The sequence below is a fragment of the Oncorhynchus clarkii genome, chromosome 16 (assembly GCF_045791955.1).
Source record: "Oncorhynchus clarkii lewisi isolate Uvic-CL-2024 chromosome 16, UVic_Ocla_1.0, whole genome shotgun sequence".
NCBI classification, from domain to species: Eukaryota; Metazoa; Chordata; class Actinopteri; order Salmoniformes; family Salmonidae; genus Oncorhynchus; species Oncorhynchus clarkii.
The window spans coordinates 62,698,006-62,717,444 of NC_092162.1; the positions used below are offsets into that span (position 1 = coordinate 62,698,006).

The 19,439-nt window shown below is 42.6% G+C and overlaps 1 protein-coding gene across 4 annotated transcripts in view; it reads right to left on the reverse strand.

Annotated features, from left to right (window-relative positions):
• Nucleotides 1-17,932, reverse strand: part of LOC139368880 (deoxynucleoside triphosphate triphosphohydrolase SAMHD1-like) — a 30,578-nt gene extending 12,646 nt beyond the window's left edge. For 2 of the 4 annotated variants that reach the window (XM_071108337.1, XM_071108338.1), the window contains exons 1-7: nt 17,589-17,918; nt 17,188-17,254; nt 16,913-16,985; nt 14,266-14,426; nt 3,299-3,557; nt 3,030-3,185; nt 1,710-1,810 (exon numbers count right to left, since the gene is read on the reverse strand). In XM_071108337.1, the coding sequence (XP_070964438.1) occupies nt 1,710-1,810; nt 3,030-3,185; nt 3,299-3,557; nt 14,266-14,426; nt 16,913-16,985; nt 17,188-17,254; nt 17,589-17,769 (998 nt within the window). In that variant the 5' untranslated portion in view covers nt 17,770-17,918. Of the gene's footprint in view, nt 1-1,709; nt 1,811-3,029; nt 3,186-3,298; nt 3,558-14,265; nt 14,427-16,912; nt 16,986-17,187; nt 17,255-17,588 lie in introns of all 4 variants that reach the window. The other 2 variants (XM_071108339.1, XM_071108340.1) reach the window with 2 other exon arrangements.
• Between the last annotated feature and the right edge of the window lie 1,507 nt (nt 17,933-19,439).

Consider the following 19,439-nt stretch of genomic DNA (forward strand, 5'->3'; position numbering starts at 1 on the left):
ACAGATCCTTGACTTCGGCAATGTCATTTATAAAATAGCCTCCAACACTCTACTCAGCAAACTGGATGTAGGCTATCACAGTGCCATCCGTTTTGTCACCAAAGCCCCATATACCACCCACCACTGCGACCTGTATACTCTCATTGGCTGGCCCTCGCTACATATCCGTAGCCAAACCCACTGGCTCCAGGTAATCTATAAGTCTTTGCTAAGTAAAGCCCTGCCTTAACTCAGCTCACTGGTTACCATAGCAACACCCACGCTCCAGCAGGTATATTTCACTGGTCATCCCCAAAGCCAACACTTCCTTTGGTCGCCTTTCCTTCCAGTTCTCTGCTGCCAATGACGGGAACGAATTGCAAAAAAATAATAATCACTTAAGCCGGAGACTTATATATCTTCTCTAACTTTAAGCATCAGCTGTCAGAGCAGCTTACCGATCACTGTACCTGTACACAGCCAATCTGTAAATAGCACACCCCATCCCCATATTGTTATTCATCTTCCTGCTCTTTTACACCCCAGTATCTCTACTTGCACATCATCATCTGCACATCTATCACTCCAGTGTTAATGGTAAATTGTAATTATTTCACCTCTGCGGCCTATTTATTGCCTTACCTCCCTACTCTTCTACATTTGCACACACTGTACATAGAAATAATCTATTGTTTTATTGACTGTACATTTGTTTATGTGTAACTCTGTTGTTGTTTTTGTCACACTGCTTTGCTTTATCTTGGCCAGGTCACAGTTGAGAAGTTGTTCAACTGGCCTACCTGGTTAAATAAAGGTGAAATCAAAAAATGGAGACATTTTGAGCCTGTAATCGAACCCACAAATGCTGATGCTCCAGATACACAACTAGTCTAAAGAAGGCCAGTTTTATTGCTTCTATAATCAGAACAACAGTTTTCAGCTGTGCTAACATAATTGCAAATGGGTTTCTAATGATCAATTAGCCTTTTAAAATTATAAACATGGATTAGCTAACACAACATGCCATTGGAACAAAGGAGTGATGGTTGCTGATAAAGGGCCTCTGTACACCTATGTAGATATTCCATTAAATATTTGCCGTTTCCAGTTACAATAGTCATTTACAACATTAACAATGTCTACACTGTATTTCTGATCAATTTGATGTTATTTTAATGGACATTTCTTTTTGCTTTTCTTAAAAATAAAAAGATTTCTAAGTGACCCCAAACTTTTGAACGGTAGTGTACACCAGTGGTCCTATGTATTGTTAGATCTCTAATAGAGCCCCACAGTGGAGGGGTCATATTACCCATGAAACCTAATGGTCAAACAAGGAAATGGTTCCAATCATTTTTCCCAATAGGGGATTTTAGAAACACTTAAAATAAGGGCTGTGTTTCCTGTAGGCTTACCCTGGTGTGGTGTTTTGATAACCATGTAAAGCTCTTGGACAAGGTGACTTTTATCAACAGTCGGCTCTAAATACAGGCAAATATATTGATAAAAGTCACCCTGTCCTCGAGAGATTTACACAGTTATCAGAACGAAACACAGCCCTTACTTTAAGTGTTTATAAAATCCCTTACGGGAAAAAGGATTAGAACCATTTCCCTGTTTGACCGCTAGGTTTTATGGGTATTATGACACATACTGTGGTACTCTATATAGCTTACTCCAGTAACTGATGATGGTTTCTAAGAGAGATCAACTCCAACTGGGGGACTCACCTGGCGAAGTAGTCCCACTTGTCCACATCGATGCCGCTCATTTTGTTGGCCACAATCTCATAGAGGAAAGACTTATCCTCTGGACGGCCCTTATAAGGCCACTGTGGAAAGACAACAGACTCAGAATTAGACTAATCCTTTGAAATCCGAGCATGTACAGTAACTCTAAATTATTAGTTCAAGGGATACTTAACCGGAGTGTTTATTTGATTTATTTCACCTTTATTTAACAACCGCGACCTGGCTAATATAAAGCAGTGCGGCAAAAACAACAGAGTTACAAATGGGATAAACAAACATACAGTCAATAACACAAAATAAAAAATATATATACAGTGTGTGCAAATGTAGTAAGATTAGGGAGGTAAGGAAAAAAAATAGGCCATAGTGGCGAAATAATTACAATTTAGAATTAACACTGGAGTGATAGATGTGCAGATGAGGTGCAAGTAGAGATACTGGGGTGCAAAAATATATAACAATATGGGGACGAGGTAGTTGGTTGGGCTATTTACAGATGGTCTGTGTACAGGTGCAATGATCGGTTGGTCAATGATCAGCTGCTCTGACAGCTGATGCTTAAAGTTAGAGCGGAAGATATAAGTCTCTTTTTGCAATTCGTTCCAGTCATTGGCAGCAGAGAACTGGAAGGAAAGGCTTTTGGGGACCAGTGAAATATACCTGCGGGAGCGCATGCTCTAGGTGGGTGTTGCTACGGTGACCAGTGAGCTGAGATAAGGCGGGGCTTTACCTAGCAAAGACTTATAAATGACCTGGAGCCACTGGTAGGTTAGCAGTAGTTTCACAAGCTAATGCTAATTAGCATATCCAGAAGTTCAATAGTTTGAATTCAACCTGTAGTCAATACACTGCTAGTAACCATCAGTAAATCATATTCATAAAGTACTTCACAAAATGTTGATTGATGCTTAAATTCTTAATTGATTGAGGCTGATTGACTAGCTAGCTAGCTGACTCACCCCCTGTCTGAGAGGGACAGTGTTCCTGACTCACCCCCTGTCTGAGAGGGACAGTGTTCCTGACTCACCCCCTGTCTGAGAGGGACAGTGTTCTTGACTCACCCCCTGTCTGAGAGGGACAGTGTTCTTGACTCACCCCCTGTCTGAGAGGGACAGTGTTCTTGACTCACCCCCTGTCTGAGAGGGACAGTGTTCTTGACTCACCCCCTGTCTGAGAGGGACAGTGTTCTTGACTCACCCCCTGTCTGAGAGGGACAGTGTTCCTGACTCACCCCATGTCTGAGAGGGACAGTGTTCCTGACTCACCCCCTGTCTGAGAGGGACAGTGTTCCTGACTCACCCCCTGTCTGAGAGGGACAGTGTTCGGTGGTCCAGCAATCTGTTCCTTGATGAAGACCAGGTCATCAGGTAGGACCAGGCCATGATCCTTCATCACTGGCTCCAAGGCATTCACAGACACCAGATGGTCAAACATCGCAAGTGACGCATTCTCATGCTGTAACACACACACATACATACATGTGACATGGACATTCTCGCGCCCACACAGGAAGATGAGGAGAGAAGGCTATGACAAGAAAGAGGAGGTTATTCAGACTGTAGTCTTACCTTCCACTTGGACTTTGGATGCATTTTGGGGATGAACATGCTATCAAACATATGGGAGAAAGGACCATGACCTGGAAAGAGATCACATTCAACAGAATAAGATTGGAAAAGAGGGAGGGAAGGAGGGAGAGAGTGAGACTCACCCAGGTCGTGACAGAGCCCAGCAATCTGGACACACAGGATGTCTCTACTGGAGATGAGGAGCTCCGGTTGTCTCTCATTCAACTCCTGGACCAGCCGACCTGCTAGGTAGCCCACCCTGAAAACACATAACCACAACACAACCAATTAATAACCATTGTACAACCGATTAAACCTGCCAGGCAACCAGGTCTGAAAAGCAACTAGGCCAGTTTCTGTTGTGCCTTTTAAATGCAGGATAGGGCCTCAAAACCACATAGGCTGAATCCCAATTCTCCATGCTTTTCCAGAAGTGTGCACTTGCACACTTCCCATTATGGATTTAAAAGCATATGATTGGTGTAAGCATAGGCTATACACTTTGGGAGAAGGGTGGAACCTAAGCTTCCCTCAAAGAAAATGGACTAGATAAGTACTCCAGTGGCGGTTGGTGCCGTTTAAGATGAGGGAGGACACCGTTTTTTAATGAGCATTACCTTATTTCTATTACAGCATATTGGATGAACAAAGGCTACAAAAGGCAGAGGAATTAAAACGAGGCCTCAAATCATCTGTTCATCACAAGGCCAGGCTGCTGTCATTCATTCAGCCCGGCCATTTACAATGCATCACATCTTTTTAAATGTGAGTCTGAGCAGAAACACCATTGCCGAGAGAGTAGACCAGTTGTCCATCAATCTAAAAGAGCAGCTTGATTTTATTGCATATTCCTTGGCTGTGGATGAGAGCACCGACATTTCTGACATTGCCCAGTTGTCAATTTTCTGCGGAGTGGACTCCAGCCTAAGCGTGACAGAGGAGTTTTTGGCTTTACGTCCTATGCATGGCACAACTACGGGGCATGATTTGTATGAAGAGGTGTCAAGATGTGTAAATGAGATGGAGCTGCCTTGGGAAGCAACCGACGGAGCACCTGCGATGTGTGGAAACTGGTGGCGAAGATACGGGAAAAGATGCAAGAGGAAAACGCGACAGGTGAGCTGACAGCTTATCATTGTATCATACACCAGGAAGCGTTGTGCGGTAAAGCCTTGAAAATGGAGCATGTAATGAGCATCATCACGCGCACAGTTAACTTTATCAGAGCCAAAGGTTTGAATCACCGCCAGTTCAAGGCATTTCTGACGGAGTTAGAAACGGAGCATGGTGATTTGCCTTATCACACAGAGGTGCGATGGCTAAGCCAGGGAAAGGTGCTTCAAAGATGTTTCGAGCTTCGTGAGGAGATTTGTCTATTCTTGGACAGCAAAGGGAAAGACACAACACAACTCCGAGACGAAATGTTTCTGTGTGAAATGGCTTTTCTGTGTGACATTACGAGTCATCTGAATGCAATAAACTTGCAGCTGCAGGGTCGGGATCGTGTCATCTCTGATATGTACAGTACAGTGAAGGCATTTAAAACCAAACTGACTCTGTGGGAGACGCAGATGCGGAAAGAAAATTTGAGCCACTTTCCCAGCTGCCAGACCATGAAAGAGAAGCTCTCTACAGCACACAGTTGGCTGATAAAATAGGTATGCTTACCACTGACTTTCGACGCCGATTTGCTGACTTTGAAGAACCCATTTGCTGTTGACGTGGAAAGCTCACCACCAAACCTCCAAATGGAGTTGATTGACCTCCAATGCAATGATGCACTGAGGGAAAAATATGCGGCAGTGGGTGCTGCGGAGTTTGCCCGTTTCCTCCCCGGCACAATGCCCCAGCTGCGCATCCAGGCTGCTCAAACGTTGTCTATGTTTGGCAGCACATTGTGTGAACAACTGTTTTCTTTGATGAACCTGAACAAAACATCACACAGAAGTCGACTTACTGCTGAACACCTCCACTCAATTCTGAGGATTTCTTCAGTATCACCCTTCAAACAAGTGAACATTACTGTGCAATCACATATTTAGAGTTTTTACTCAGTTAAGTTTAAAAGTTAAAATTTAATTAGGATTGCAACCCAGAGCATATAGACACTCAGTACAAAAGATGGTGTTTTCCCTTTATATCCCCTACTGAGGTTCACCCCACCCAGGGTGATGTCCCTTCACTTTATTCCCTTATAAGCTCATAATTAAGAGTTGCTAACACAAAGATGTTTCTGCTAGGCGGAGCTCATTTTATGGCCTATGAATTAAAGTTTATTGTAGATGCACAGGTCAAGAAAAACATCTGTCTGTCGCTCAAACATTTGAGCGACAGACAGCGGCACAATCAATACCGCCTTGCACACTCTTGCCTCCATCAGTGTGTTAAATCAGAGGGCCTGTTGTCTGGACCTCTGGCAGTCTATGGGGGTACCACAGGGTTCAATTCTCAGGCAGACTCTTTTCTCTGTGTATATATATAAAAATCAATGATGTCGCTCTTGCTGCTGGCAATTCCCTGATCCACCTCTATGCAGACGACACCATTCAGTATACTTCTGGCCCTTCTTTGGACACTGTGTTAACTAACCTCCAAACAAGCTTCAATGCCATACAACTCTCCTTCCGTGGCCTCTAACTGCTCTTAAACGCCAGTAAAACTAAATGCATGCTTTTCAACCGTTCGCTGCCCGCACCCGCCCGCCCGACTAGCATCACTACCCTGGACGGTTCTGACCTAGAATATGTGGTCAACTACAAATACCTAGGTGTCTGGCTAGACTGTAAACTCTCCTTCCAGACTCATATTAAACATTTCCAATCCAAAATCAAATCTAGAATTGGCTTTCTATTTTCGCAACAAAGCCTCCTTCACTCACGCCTCCAAACTTACCCTAGTAAAACTGACTATCCTACAGATCCACGACTTCGGCGATGTCATCTACAAAATAGCTTCCAATACTCTACTCAGCAAACTGGATGCAGTCGATCACAGTGCCATCCGTTTTGTCACCAAAGCCCCATATACCACCCACCACTGCGACCTGTATGCTCTAGTCGGCTGGCCCTCGCTACATATTTGTCATCAGACCCACTGGCTCCAGGTCATCTAGAAGTCTATGCTAGGTAAAGCTCCGCCTTATCTCAGCTCACTGGACACGATAACACCCACCCGCAGCACGCGCTCCAGCAGGTATATCTCACTGGTCCTCCCCAAAGTCAACACCACCTTTGGCCACCTTTCCTTCCAGTTCTCTGCTGCCAGTGACTGGAACGAATTGCAAAAATCGCTGAAGCTGGAGACTTATCTTTCCCTCACTAACTTTAAGCATCAGCTTTCGGAGCAGCTAACCGATCGCTGCAGCTGTACATAGTCCATCTATAAATAACCCCCCCAATCTGCCTACCTCATCCCCATACTGTTTTTATTTACTTTCTGCTCTTTTGCACACCAGTATCTTTACTTGCACATCATCATCTGCTCATTTATCACTCCAGTGTTAATCTGCTAAATTGTAATTACTTCGCTACCATAGCCTATTTATTGCCTACCTACCTCACACCATTTGCACACACTGTATATAGACTTCTTTATATTGTGTTATTGAATGTACGCTTGTTTACTCCATGTGTAACTCTGTTGTTTGTGTCGCACTGCTTTGCTTTATCTTGGCCAGGTCGCAGTTGTAAATGAGAACTTGTTCTCAACTAGCTTACCTGGTTAAATAAAGGTGAAATAAATCAAATCTAGCTGATATAGGGTGTAATCATTAGTCCAACAGTTGCAAACGAGAGTTTCAAATTAGACAAATTCAAGTATGTTTATCCTGTTTTGTTCAGTTTGCTTTCATTTAAGAAACATTTTTCAACAGAATCGGGCAGAATGAATACACCCCCGATGACACAGTTCACTTTTATAGTAGCCACATAGAAACAGCATGATTTGCTAGTTTTATAATTCCTTCTCGCATCTACACACTCTCGTCACACCTTTTCTTTTCACTTGTGGACTTCAGTGCACAACACATCAGCTGTCTGTAACCAACTTTCCAAGCCAAACCTTCATATCATAACTGCTACACAAGGCCTACATTGTTGTCGCCATATTAGCTAACGTCAGTCAGCATCACTACAAGAACAAATGCGTTAGTAAACCTGCTACAATAATGCGGTACAGTGTAGTCAGCAAGTAGTTCAGCAGTTACACCGGCTGTCCCCAGTGGCAATAAATTCATAAAACCAAAAGCTTATTTTGACTTGGAAGAGTTCCAGTGTTGGATAGTCATAGCCAGCTAGCTAACATAGCATCCCTCTGTTTGAGCCAGGTGTTTGAGTAACTAAACTAGCTAGATGCATTTGCTAGCTAAGAATGGGGAAAAAATTACAACAGAATATAACTAGCTCTCTCTCACACACACTTCTCTATCATTTTTTGAAGAAATTAATTTGGTTCAAAACTGTTCAACTATTGTTGCTCTCTTTTTGAGTCAACTACTCACCACATTGTATGCACTGTAGGGCTAGCTAACTGTAGCTTATGCTTTCAGTACTAGATTAGTTCTCTGATCCCTTGATGGGGTGGACAACATGTCAGTTCATGTGACAAGAGCTCTGATAGGTTGGAGGAGATCTTCAAGGAAGTTGTCATAATTACTGTGTAAGTCTATGGAAGCGGGTCAGAACCACAAGCTTTCTAGGTTTTGTATTGAAGTCAATGTACCCAGAGGACGGAAACTAGCAGTCCTCCGGCTACACCATGGTGCTACCCTACAGAGTGCTGTTGAGGATACTATTAGACTTTCATAGCAAAACAGTATGTTTGAAACAATTTTATTCAGTGACGTGAATATATTTAGACGGATAATGTTTCACTATTTACATTTCTGAAATTCAATGAGGAGGATAGTCCCCTTCCTCCTCTGAAGTACTCGTGCCTATACATAAATAAATAAAATCATTCATAATACTACACCAGAGAACATGGTTTTGGCCACAGGGGATCTTCGCATCTTTCAAAAATGAGCTGTGGATTGTTTCAAGAGCGCAATTTGGGCAGTGCACTTGGCAAATAGCCTACGAAGGCCTTTCAGCATTATTTGCAAATCCAATAGTAGGAAAAACAATGTTAAAAAGCAAATGGCTATTGCTTTAAAAGAGAAGGCAAAGAAAAGACTAATATGTCTTTTAGTTACAAAAATTCTCAACTTAAATGAGCAAACAGTAGCCTGTCTTATTTGCACCAGCGGAGAGCAACGGCCATAGCCCCGGTGAGTGCACTCTCTTTATCGTTGGAAAAGAACCACTGGAACGGAACGTCTTCTGGGTGGACAATACTTTCCTGCGGGCCAGATTTATGTCATATAATACAATTTGTGCCTCCCCTTTTCATAGGCTGGATAATCAATGGAGACAGGGTGCACCGGAGGTTAATTTCGAGTCTCATAGCAAAGGATCTGAATACAAATGTAAATAAGGTATTTCTGTTTTGTTATTAAAAAAACAAATTGCACAAATGTCCAGAACCTGTTTTTGCTTTGTCATTATAGGGCATTGTGTGTAGATTGATGAGGGCTAAAAAACGATTTCATCAATTTTAGTACAAGGCTGTAACGTAACAAAAGGAGTCTGAATACTTTCAGAATGTAGTCGCCTTCAAGAAGAGGTCGTTTTTAATGGTCTGTTTGTCAGTGTCAGCAGAGTAGGCTACTAATTTGTCATATGAAAAAATATGTTGCCTGCGTCTCCAGTCATATAGTGTAGTAGAATTGCATGAAATGTGTTAATAAAAAGACAATTTTTTCCATGCTAAAAAGGAGAAGAAACGTCTCTGATTACCGCCCCAACAGATCATGCAATCTCTATTGCACTCCACACTGCCCTTTCCCACCTGGACAAAAGGAACACCTGTGAGAATGTTATTCATTGACTCCAGCTCAGTGTTCAACACCATGGTGGCCACAAAGCTCATCACTAAGCTAAGGACCCTGGGACTAAACACCTCCCTCTGGATCCTGGACTTCCTGGCGGGTCGCCCCAGGTGATAAGGGTAGGTAACAACACATCTGACAAGCTGATCCTCAACACAGGGGCCCCCTCAGGGGTGCGTGCTCAGTCCCCTCCTGTACTCCCTGTTCACTCATGACTGCATGGCCAGGCACGACAACAACACCATCATTAAGTTTGCCGATGACACAACAGTGATAGGCCTGATCACCAACAACAACGAGAAAGCCTATAGGGAGGAGGTCAGAGACCTGGCCGTATGGTGGCAGGACAACAACAGCTCCCTCAATGTGATCAAGACAAAGGAGATGATTGTGGACTACAGGAAAAAGAGGCTCGAGCACACCCCCATTCTCATAGACGGGGCTGCAGTGGAGCAGGTTGAAAGCGTCAAGTTCCTTGGTGTCCAAAATCTTTTCCCCCTCAAGAGACTAAAAAGATTTGGCATGGGTCCTCAGATCCTCAAAAGGTTCTACAGCTGCACCATCAAGAGTATCACTGCAAGGCACTACAGAGGGTAGTGCGAACAGCCCAGTACATCACTGGGGCCAAGCTTCCTGCCATCCAGGACCTCTATACCAGGCGGTGTCAGAGGAAGGCCGTAAACATTTTCAAAGACTCCACTCCAGCCACCCTGGTCATAGACTGTTCTCTCTGCTACCGCACGGCAAGCGGAACGCCAAGTCTAGGTCCAAGACGCTTCTAAACAGCTTCTACCCCCAAACCATAAGACTACTGAACATCTAATCAAATGGCTACCCAGACTATTTGCATTGCCCCCTCTCCACACCACTGCTACTCTGTTGTTATCATCTATACAGTCACTTTAATAACTAAACCTACATGTTCATATTACCTCAACTAACCGGTGCCCCCGCACATTAACTCTGTAGCGGTACCCCACTGTCTATAGTCTCGCTATGATTATTTTACTGCTGCTCTTTAACTGTTACCTGTTACTTTTATTTCTTATCAGTATTCTTTTTAACTGCATTGTTGGTTAAGGGCTTGTAAGTAAACATTTCACTGTAAGGTCTACATCCGTTTTATTCGGCGCATGTGACCAATAACATTCTATTTGATTTGCACTACATGCTCGTGCAAGCATTGTTCAGAACTGTCCGTTATGCTAATAGTGATTGAGTTACATTATTAGCCTAACTTATGACTAAAATCTACTCAACACATTAGGAATAGAAGACTGTTTTACATTAATCTGATAGATGCATGCATGCAATCGTTCACTATTAGAAAAAAATAGCTTCCTCAAACTCACATTCCGCCTATGCATACACCCATACCCTACGGCAGGGTTTTCAAACTTATTGTGATAACAAATTCATCAAGGGCCCCCTCATAATCAGAACACAAAATTGATGGGCTACCCCGGTAAACGCTGGGCCAATTGTGTGCCGCCCTATGGGACTCCAAATCATGGCCGGATGTGATGCAGCCTGGATTCAAACCATGTACTGCAGTGACGTCTTCTGCACTGAGATGCAGTGTCGTAGACCACCGTGCCACTGGGTAGCCATTCAAGGAGTACTACTATAACTTCTGCAGTTTACGCTACATTTCTGCAAAACTATACATTTTGTCATGGGGCAGAGAGAAAACAGTTTAAGATTAAATTACAGTGCATTTATGTACATAAATGGGGGAATACAATAAGGATTTAGTTGATAAGTATTGTGGATACCAATATCCCTGATGTTTCCCTGGGTTAATAAGAACATACATTGTAGATGAATAATATTACACGGATGCATTGGCCAAAATGTGTTTCATCTGTTAGGAATATTGCTTTTTTATTTTTAATAAAAAATAAATGTGTGCCTTCAGAAAGTATTCACACCCCTTGACTTTTACAATTTTTTTGTGTCACAGACTATTTACAAAGTAGATTAATTTTGATCCCCCCCTCTCACTGGCCTACACACAATACCCCATAATATCAAAGTGGAATCATGTTTTTCAATTTTTACAAATTCATTAAAAATGAAAAGCTGAAATGTATTGAGTCAATAAGTATTCAACCACTTTGGTATGGCAAGCCTAAATAAGTTCAGGAGTAAAAACGTGCTAACAAGTCACATAATAAGTGGCATGGACTCACTGTGTGCAGTAGTGTTCAACATGATTTTTGAATGACTACCTCATCTCTGTACCCCACACATACAATTATCTACAGTGCATTTGGAAAATATGCCAGTGTCTTTTACCACATTTTATGGCGTTACAGCTTTATTCTAAAGTGGATTAAAATGCCCCCCCATTCACTAATCTACACACAATACTTCATAATGACAAAGCAAACACAGGTTTAGAAATGTTCGCTATTTTTATTTATAAATACACCTTAATTATCACATTGACGAATATTCAGACCCTTTACTCAGTACTTAGTTGAAGCCCTGACGGCAGCGATTACAGCCTTGGGAATGACGCTACAAGCTTAGCACACCTGTATTTGGGGAGTTTCTTCCAATTTTCCCTGCAGATCCTCTCAAGCTCTGTCAGTTTGGAGGAGAAGGGTCTCTCCAGAGATGTTCGATTGAGTTCAAGTCCGGGCTCTGGCTGGACCACTCATGGACATTCAGAGACTAGTCCCGAAGCCAATCCTGCATTGTCTTGGCTGTGTGCGTCGGGTCGTTGTCCTGTTGGAAGGTGAACTTTCACCCCAATCTGAGGTCCTGAGTGCTCTGGAGGAGGTTTTCATCAAGGATCTCTCTGTACTTTGCTCTGCTCATCTTTCCCTCGATCGGGACTAGTCTCCCAGTCGCTGCTTCTGAAAAATATCCCCACAGCATGATGCTGCCACCACCATGCTTCACCGTAGGGATGGTGCCAGGTTTTCTCCAGATGTGAAGCTTGGCATTCAGGCCAAAGAGTTCAATATTGGTTTCATCAGACCAGAGAATCTTGTTTCTCATGATCTGAGAGTCTAGGTGCCGTTTTGGCAAACTCCACAAACTCTTACTGACGAGTGGCTGGCGTGTGGCCACTCTACCATTAAGACCTGATTGGTGGAATGCTGGAGAGATGGGAGAACCTTCCAGAAGGACAACCATCTCCACAGAGGAACTCCAGAGCTCTGAGAGTGACCACCGGGTTCTTGGTCACTTCCCTGACCAACGCCCTTCTCCCCCGATTGCTCAGTTTTGCCAGCTCTAGGAAGAGTATTTGTGGTTCCAAACAGCTTCAATTTAAAAAAAATGGAGACCACCATGTTCTTGGGGACCTTCAATGCTGTAGACATGTTTTGGTACCCTTCCCCAGATCTGTGTCGACACAGTCCTGTCTCGGAGCTCTACAGACAATTCCTTCGACCTCATGGCTTGGTTTGTTAGACCTTATATAGACAAGTATCTGCCTACCCAAATCATGTCCAATCAATTGAATTTACCACAGGTGGACTCCAATCAAGTTGCAGAAACATCTCAAGGATGATCAATGGAAACAGGATGCACCCAAGCTCACTTTCTAGTCTCATAGCAAAGGGTCTGAATCCTTAAGTAAATAAGGCGTGTTTAAGAAATTTGCAAAATATTCTAAAAACCTGTTTTCGCTTTGTCATTATGGGGTTTGGTGTGTAGATTGAAAAAATAACTATCCATTTTAGAATTAGGCTGTAATGTAACAAAATGGGGAATAAGTCAAGGGGTCTGAATACTTTCTGAACGCATGTATAAAGGTCCCTCAGTCGAGCAGTGAATTTCAAAACATATTCAACCACAAAGACCAGGAAGGTTTTCCAATGCCTCGCCAAGGGCACCTACTTGTAGATGAGTAAAACTGTCACTACACACAATCACTACAAAGACACAGGCGTCCTTCCTAACTCAGTTGCCGGCGAGGAAGGAAAGCGCTAAGGGAATTCACCATGAGGTCAATGGTGACTAACAGTTAGAGTTTAACGGCCGTGATAGGAGAAAACGGAGGATGGATCAATAACATTGTATTTACTCCACAATACTAACTTAATTTATGGAGTGAAAAGAAGGAAGCCTGAATAAAAATATTACAAAGCATCCTGCTTGCAGTAAGGCAAAGAAATGTACCCTATGCCCTGAACACAAACCATTATGTTTGGGGCAAATCCAACAGTACAAGTCTTAATATTTTCAAGCATGGTGGTGGCTGCATCATGTTATGGGTATTTTTTCATTGCAAGGAATAATGATAAAAATACACTGAATATAGCTAAGCACAGGCAAAATTCTAGAGGAAAACCTGGTTCAGTCTGCTTTCTACAGACACAAATTCACCTTTCAGCAGGACAATAACCTAAAACACAAGGCCATATATACCGTACACTGGAGTTTTTTTTTACCAAGACAACATTGAATGTCCGAGTGGTCTAGTTACAGTTCTGACTTTAAAAAATAAATTTAAAAAAATTAAATATATTATTTAAAAATAAAAAAAATGTAAAAAAAATAAAATAAAAATAGGCATGAAATTCTAATAGCAAGACTTGAAAATGGCTGTCTAACAATGATTAACAACCAACTTGACAGAGCCCGAAGAATTAAAAATAAACCACCAACATGCTTCATTGACAAAAAATTACAATTAATAAATATTAACCCCACTTTGTAAACAACAAAATGTGGAAAAAGTGAAGGGGTGTGAATACTTTCTGAAGGCACTGTATATTCAGAAATCTAACCCTACCCTATGGCAGGGGTGGGCAACATACAGCCCGCGGACCGGATCACATTCAATCCTGCCCAGGGGAGGTTTGAGATAAAAATTGGTTTTATTTTTGCTTAAGGGGGGGTTATTAATTTGGGGTAAAACATTTTTTTTTTTTTTTACCCAGGCCACTCTAGAACATCTAAAAATCTGTGCGGCCCTCAATACGAAATTATTACCCAACCCTGCCCTATGGAGTACTCAAGCACACACACACACACACACACACTTGTACCCTATGGAGTGCTCAAGCACCCACAATCATACCCTATGGAGTGTTCGAAGCGGTTGTGGGAGGCCCCAGGGAAGACGAAATATGCTCCTCCCAGCTGCTTGATGTGGCGGAGCCTCTGGAACTGAGGGGTGTCCATGATACGGACCAGCAGAGGATGCATCTCTACATGGCCATGGATGGGGTCATTAAACACCTACAGGAGACAATAATACACGTTATTGCTGATACTCTTACGGACTCTACTAATAGTCTTCCTCTTTCTCTCTCGGGAATAGATGGCGGTACATATTGTCATGACTGTCTTGATCAGGTCAGGTTACAGGAGACCACAACCGTACAGATTATCTCTCAACCACAGAGGAGGGAGCTGTGGGTCTGAAGACATGGGGGGGTTTACGGCCCCACGCCCCTTGTAATTCTCAGGCCACAGACAAATTCCTTTGTCCTGTCACTATGGAGAACCAGCCTCAGAACATTAAACATTAAATAAAGGGAACAGACTCCTAGGCCAAAAGGGACACTGACACCGGGAGGACGAGCAGGGAGGTGCGCAGGAGAAGTGCGTCCTCGAACAGCTGAAGGCCTACGCAGAGAATCGCCGGAGATCATTCCCACGTAATTACATCATTATATTCTGACCCATAAGAGCGGCAGTTTGAGGCAAGGTTAGGGTCAGAATAGCATAGCTGACAAATTCACCCAAATGTATATTTCTCGTGTACTCCTTTTTCTCTCTTTTGAAACTCCCATTGTGGGTAACGCGCCATAGTGTGTTGGCCCATTATACTAAGTTCTAATCAATAGCCTATAATGTGTTTTGTCTATGTGTATCTTTTATCATCCTTTTAGCTTTTTAGTAAATAAATATTAAATTAAGATTGGTGTGGTACGATTTCATTGGTGAGACCCGGGTCCGTGCAGATGCAAGGGCTATACGACGTTCAGATTATGAGACTGATAGAGGAAACTGGTTAAATAGCGGCTGTTGTAAAATCGATATTCTGATATTCTTTGAGTTAATTTGGGAAATAGAAACTCAATAAAAACTAGTTTTCCCATGGTGCCCCAGGTTAATGAGTTAATAATTGGTTAACAGGTTAATGAGTTAATAATTGCTTGATTCAGTTAATCACGTAATTAAAAACTTGTAATCATTCGATGAGCAACAGTCATCACATTAACCAATAGAACGTCACGACAATATCTTGAAAGCCTGACAATACAGGAAATGCTGATGTCTTATATAAGGGCAGCAGTAACCTAGCGGTTAGAGCATTGGGCCAGTAACAAAACGGTTGCTGGATCAAATCCCTGAGCTGACAAGCCAAAAATCTGTCGTTCTGCCCCTGAACAAGGCAGTTAACCCACTGTTCCTAGGCCGTCATTGAAAATAAGAATGTGTTCTTAACTTCTTTGGGGTAGGGGGCAGTATTGGGTAGCTTGGATGAAAAACGTGCCCAAATTAAGCTGCCTGCTACTCAGCCGTAAAAGCTAGAATATGCATATAATTTGTAGATTTGGATAGAAAACACTCTGAAGTTTCTAAAACTGTTTGAATGATGTCTGTGAGTATAACAGAACTCACATGGCAGGCAAAAACCTGAGAAAAAAATCCAACCAGGAAGTGGGATATCTGAGGTTTGTAGTTTTTCAACTCAGCCCCCATTGAAGATACAGTGGGATATTAGTTATGTTTCACTTCCCAAGGCTTCCACTAGATGTCAACAGTATTTAGAACCTGGTTTGAGGATTCTACTCTAAAGGAGGGGCTCATAAGAGCTCTTTGAGTGAGTGGTCTGGCAGAGTGCCACAGCCTCGGTCTGGCGCGCTCACGTGAAAGGTAGCTACGTTCCACTTCATTTGTACAGACAAAGGAATTGTCTGATTGGAACATTAATGAAGTTTTATGTTAAAAACATCCTAAAGATTGATTCCATACTTAGTTTGGCATGTTTCTACGGACTGCAACAGAACTTTTGAACTTTTCTTCTGACGTTCGGCGTGACCTAAGGGCGCTTTGGAATTTGTTTACCAAACGCCCTAACAAAAGAAATATTTGGACATAACTGATGGACATTATCAAACATGTATGGTGGAACTGGGATTTCTGGGAGTACATTCTGATGAAGATAATCAAAGGTAAGTGAATATTTAAAATAAATATATAAGTGGCTGGTTCCACCCCTCACCGGCGGATCAGTGCATGATGAGCTATGTGTCTCGGGTCATAGCGCACGAACAAGTTATAACGTACTCTCTGTTCAAGCCAGCCTCTGTTCACCTCATATCTCCACACAGCTGTGCCCTTGAAAGATATGAGAAGAACAGGGTGGACTGAGAAACTGTGGTCACTCTCAGAGGGTATTTGTCTTATGCCGTGTGACCAAGTGGAACAGAATCCCAGAAGGTTGGAAACAATAACAGATCGTCGCACCATGTCCTTGACGATATTCCCAGACCAGCTGCAGGAAGAAGAGAGGGGAACCATCCTTTCTCAAGCATAGTATTGTAAGTTCTGAAAATCTCTTGACCAATGTTAAGCATAATTGTTAACTATTAATATTAAACAAAGCAGGTAAATACATAATTTCTCACATATACGTCTCCCTCATTTTGTCTTTCATTCACTCTCTAGCCTTTGAAAAGGATAACAGGGGTTAGTTGTGCCGTCTGTGTTACCTTGGTGGTCTCTGCTGCCATCTGCCACAGCTTCCTCAGACTGTGCAGGATCTGCAACCGGGTGCCTAGAGGCCTGAGGAGAAGAGAGAAAGTGTGTGTTCAATTTCATAATCTTAAAGCACCATCAACCACACAACCCAAGGCATTGACTGAAAAACATCAAATAAACCCTCTAATAAACCAAGGTTATTAGAGGGTCTGGTGCACATTTGATTGCCATGCCACTGAAGATTTGCATGCCACCACCACACCCAACATAATACCACCACACGTACACTATACCCATTTTATCCAGAAGTGTCTCTGTGAGGTATCGTAATCCCACTCCTGTCATCTTTTGCTCTGTGTGGGGGAAGACCAAAAACACAAGTAACAGGTCATATTTCCTCTGTGTCAGTCATTAACGATGTGTAAATATGCACAATGAGAATAAAATGTCACAGGTCAATTGCATGGCATAAAACCAGAACCGTGTGTGCGTAGTTTAAGTGATAAGAATTTGCTAGTCTAGCTAAGGTACTGTAGTTCAACGGACAATGTAGTCCTTCTGGGTGCGCTTGACACCCTCACGGATCACAATGTAGTTTCAAGCTTTCAAGCCACGTTGGCTTGTTCAATCAAATATGTGTAGTTAGCTAGCGAAGATATGCAAAAACACTGATTAAAAAAAACGAACCTCTGAATGCATCCTCCCATTTCAAGTGACCTTCTTGACGCAGGTATCTACAAACGTCCTCGACACCCCACTGCCCGAAATCCTGCCACGCCGCCTCAGAATCCCGCTTCTCCGGGGGTTTGAACTGATCACTACAACTAGTATTCGGCAAATCTTCTCTGGGACGCTTTCGAACATCCATAATGATCGGTGATTGAACGGTGCCAGTAACACAGTAGAGCCGGTACTGGGGACTTCTTTCCACGCGAACTATTTTTAAACTATGGTGCGTTCTACTAAATTGTCGACTAAATGGGTTCTCTTTCCGAAACGAGGTACCTTTTTTACTGGGCTGACAGACCAGAAGGAGGGAGGAGCGATCAAAGATCGTATAAAGAGACGAAGATGCAAAGTAATTTGACAGTCCCATGATACTACAGTATGCATGCCATGCGGACATAGAAAACAACATTGTCTTCTTCGCAAATAGCCATTGGAAGCAGAGCTGACTTTGACAAAGTATGTAACATTTACTCTGTGAAATATAAACTGTGTACAAAAAAAAATAGTTAATGTCATTGCGTTGATAAAATCCGGAAGTGATTCACAGAGATAATCTCTATTTAAAAAAAATATTTGTAATAGTAATGAGGCTTGTGTACAGGACGTCATTGGTCAAAAATAATCTGGGCGGATGTCTTCGTGCACGACTGCCTGTCCCTGAAAAACCCGCCCAAATGTGGACTAACAAGATGCCTGGACTGGAGGAAAGTTATTGTAGTTCGTAAAAAAAAATATATATATATTAGACTAAAATGATATTACACAACATTCTCCTATATTCTGTGCCCCAGCTCAGCTGTCTTTTAGAGTTGTAATGAGTGTATTTCACCAGTAGACAGAGACATTTCTTCTCTTTTACGATCAGTGTACTGGTCCATAGGGAAGATAATGCTAGCTAGCATTAAGCCATTTTCTTTCATATGTAGGCATTTACTGTCATTAAGGCAATGACAGCCAGAGGAGTTGGCTAAAGCAAATATCGTTGGACCGTGTACCAGGCTAGAAGGCAGATGGAATAACATGATTGTTCTGAACCAAACTAAACCATAATTTGTCCAAAGGAGGTCCAACGCTCCAATAGGAGCTTATAGCATGATGCTTGCCTTGAGGGGTTGTAGATCAAAGATGCATTTTTTTTTATTACATCAATCAATGAATAATTAATTTTTAAAAGGCTGAGAGGGTGAGGTGAGACTGCACTGTGGTTATTATTGTGAGTTATCTGGAAGGTATGGATGACTGGTCATCAACAAAGCCCATTTTACAGTTTGCCCAAATCAAATCCCCCATTCTTGCAGAAAGAAGAATTAATGCTAAATGGCTGGGGAATGTCCCAACAGCTTCCAGTGGTAAGACATACGATGCATTCGGAAAGTATTCAGACCCCTTGACTTTTTCCATATTACAGCATTATCCTAAAATTGATTAAATCGTTTCACCCGCCCCCCTCCTCAATCTATACACAATACTCCATAATGGGGATAACTGTGGCCAAGTTTCCTGCCATCCAGGACCTCTATACCATGGAGAGTCAGAGGATGGCCCTAAAAATTGCAAAGACTACAGACACCCTAGTCATAGATTGTTCTCTCTGCTACCACACAGCAAGCGGCACCGGAGCGCCAAGTCTAGGTCCAAGAGGCTTCTAAACAGCTTCTACCCCAAAGCCAGAAGACTCCTGAACATCTAATCAAATGGCTACCCAGACTAATGGCTATTTGCCTTGCCCCCCCCCCCCCCCCCCTTTTACACCGCTGCCACTCTGTTATTATCAATGCATAGTCACTTTAATAACTCTACCTACATGTA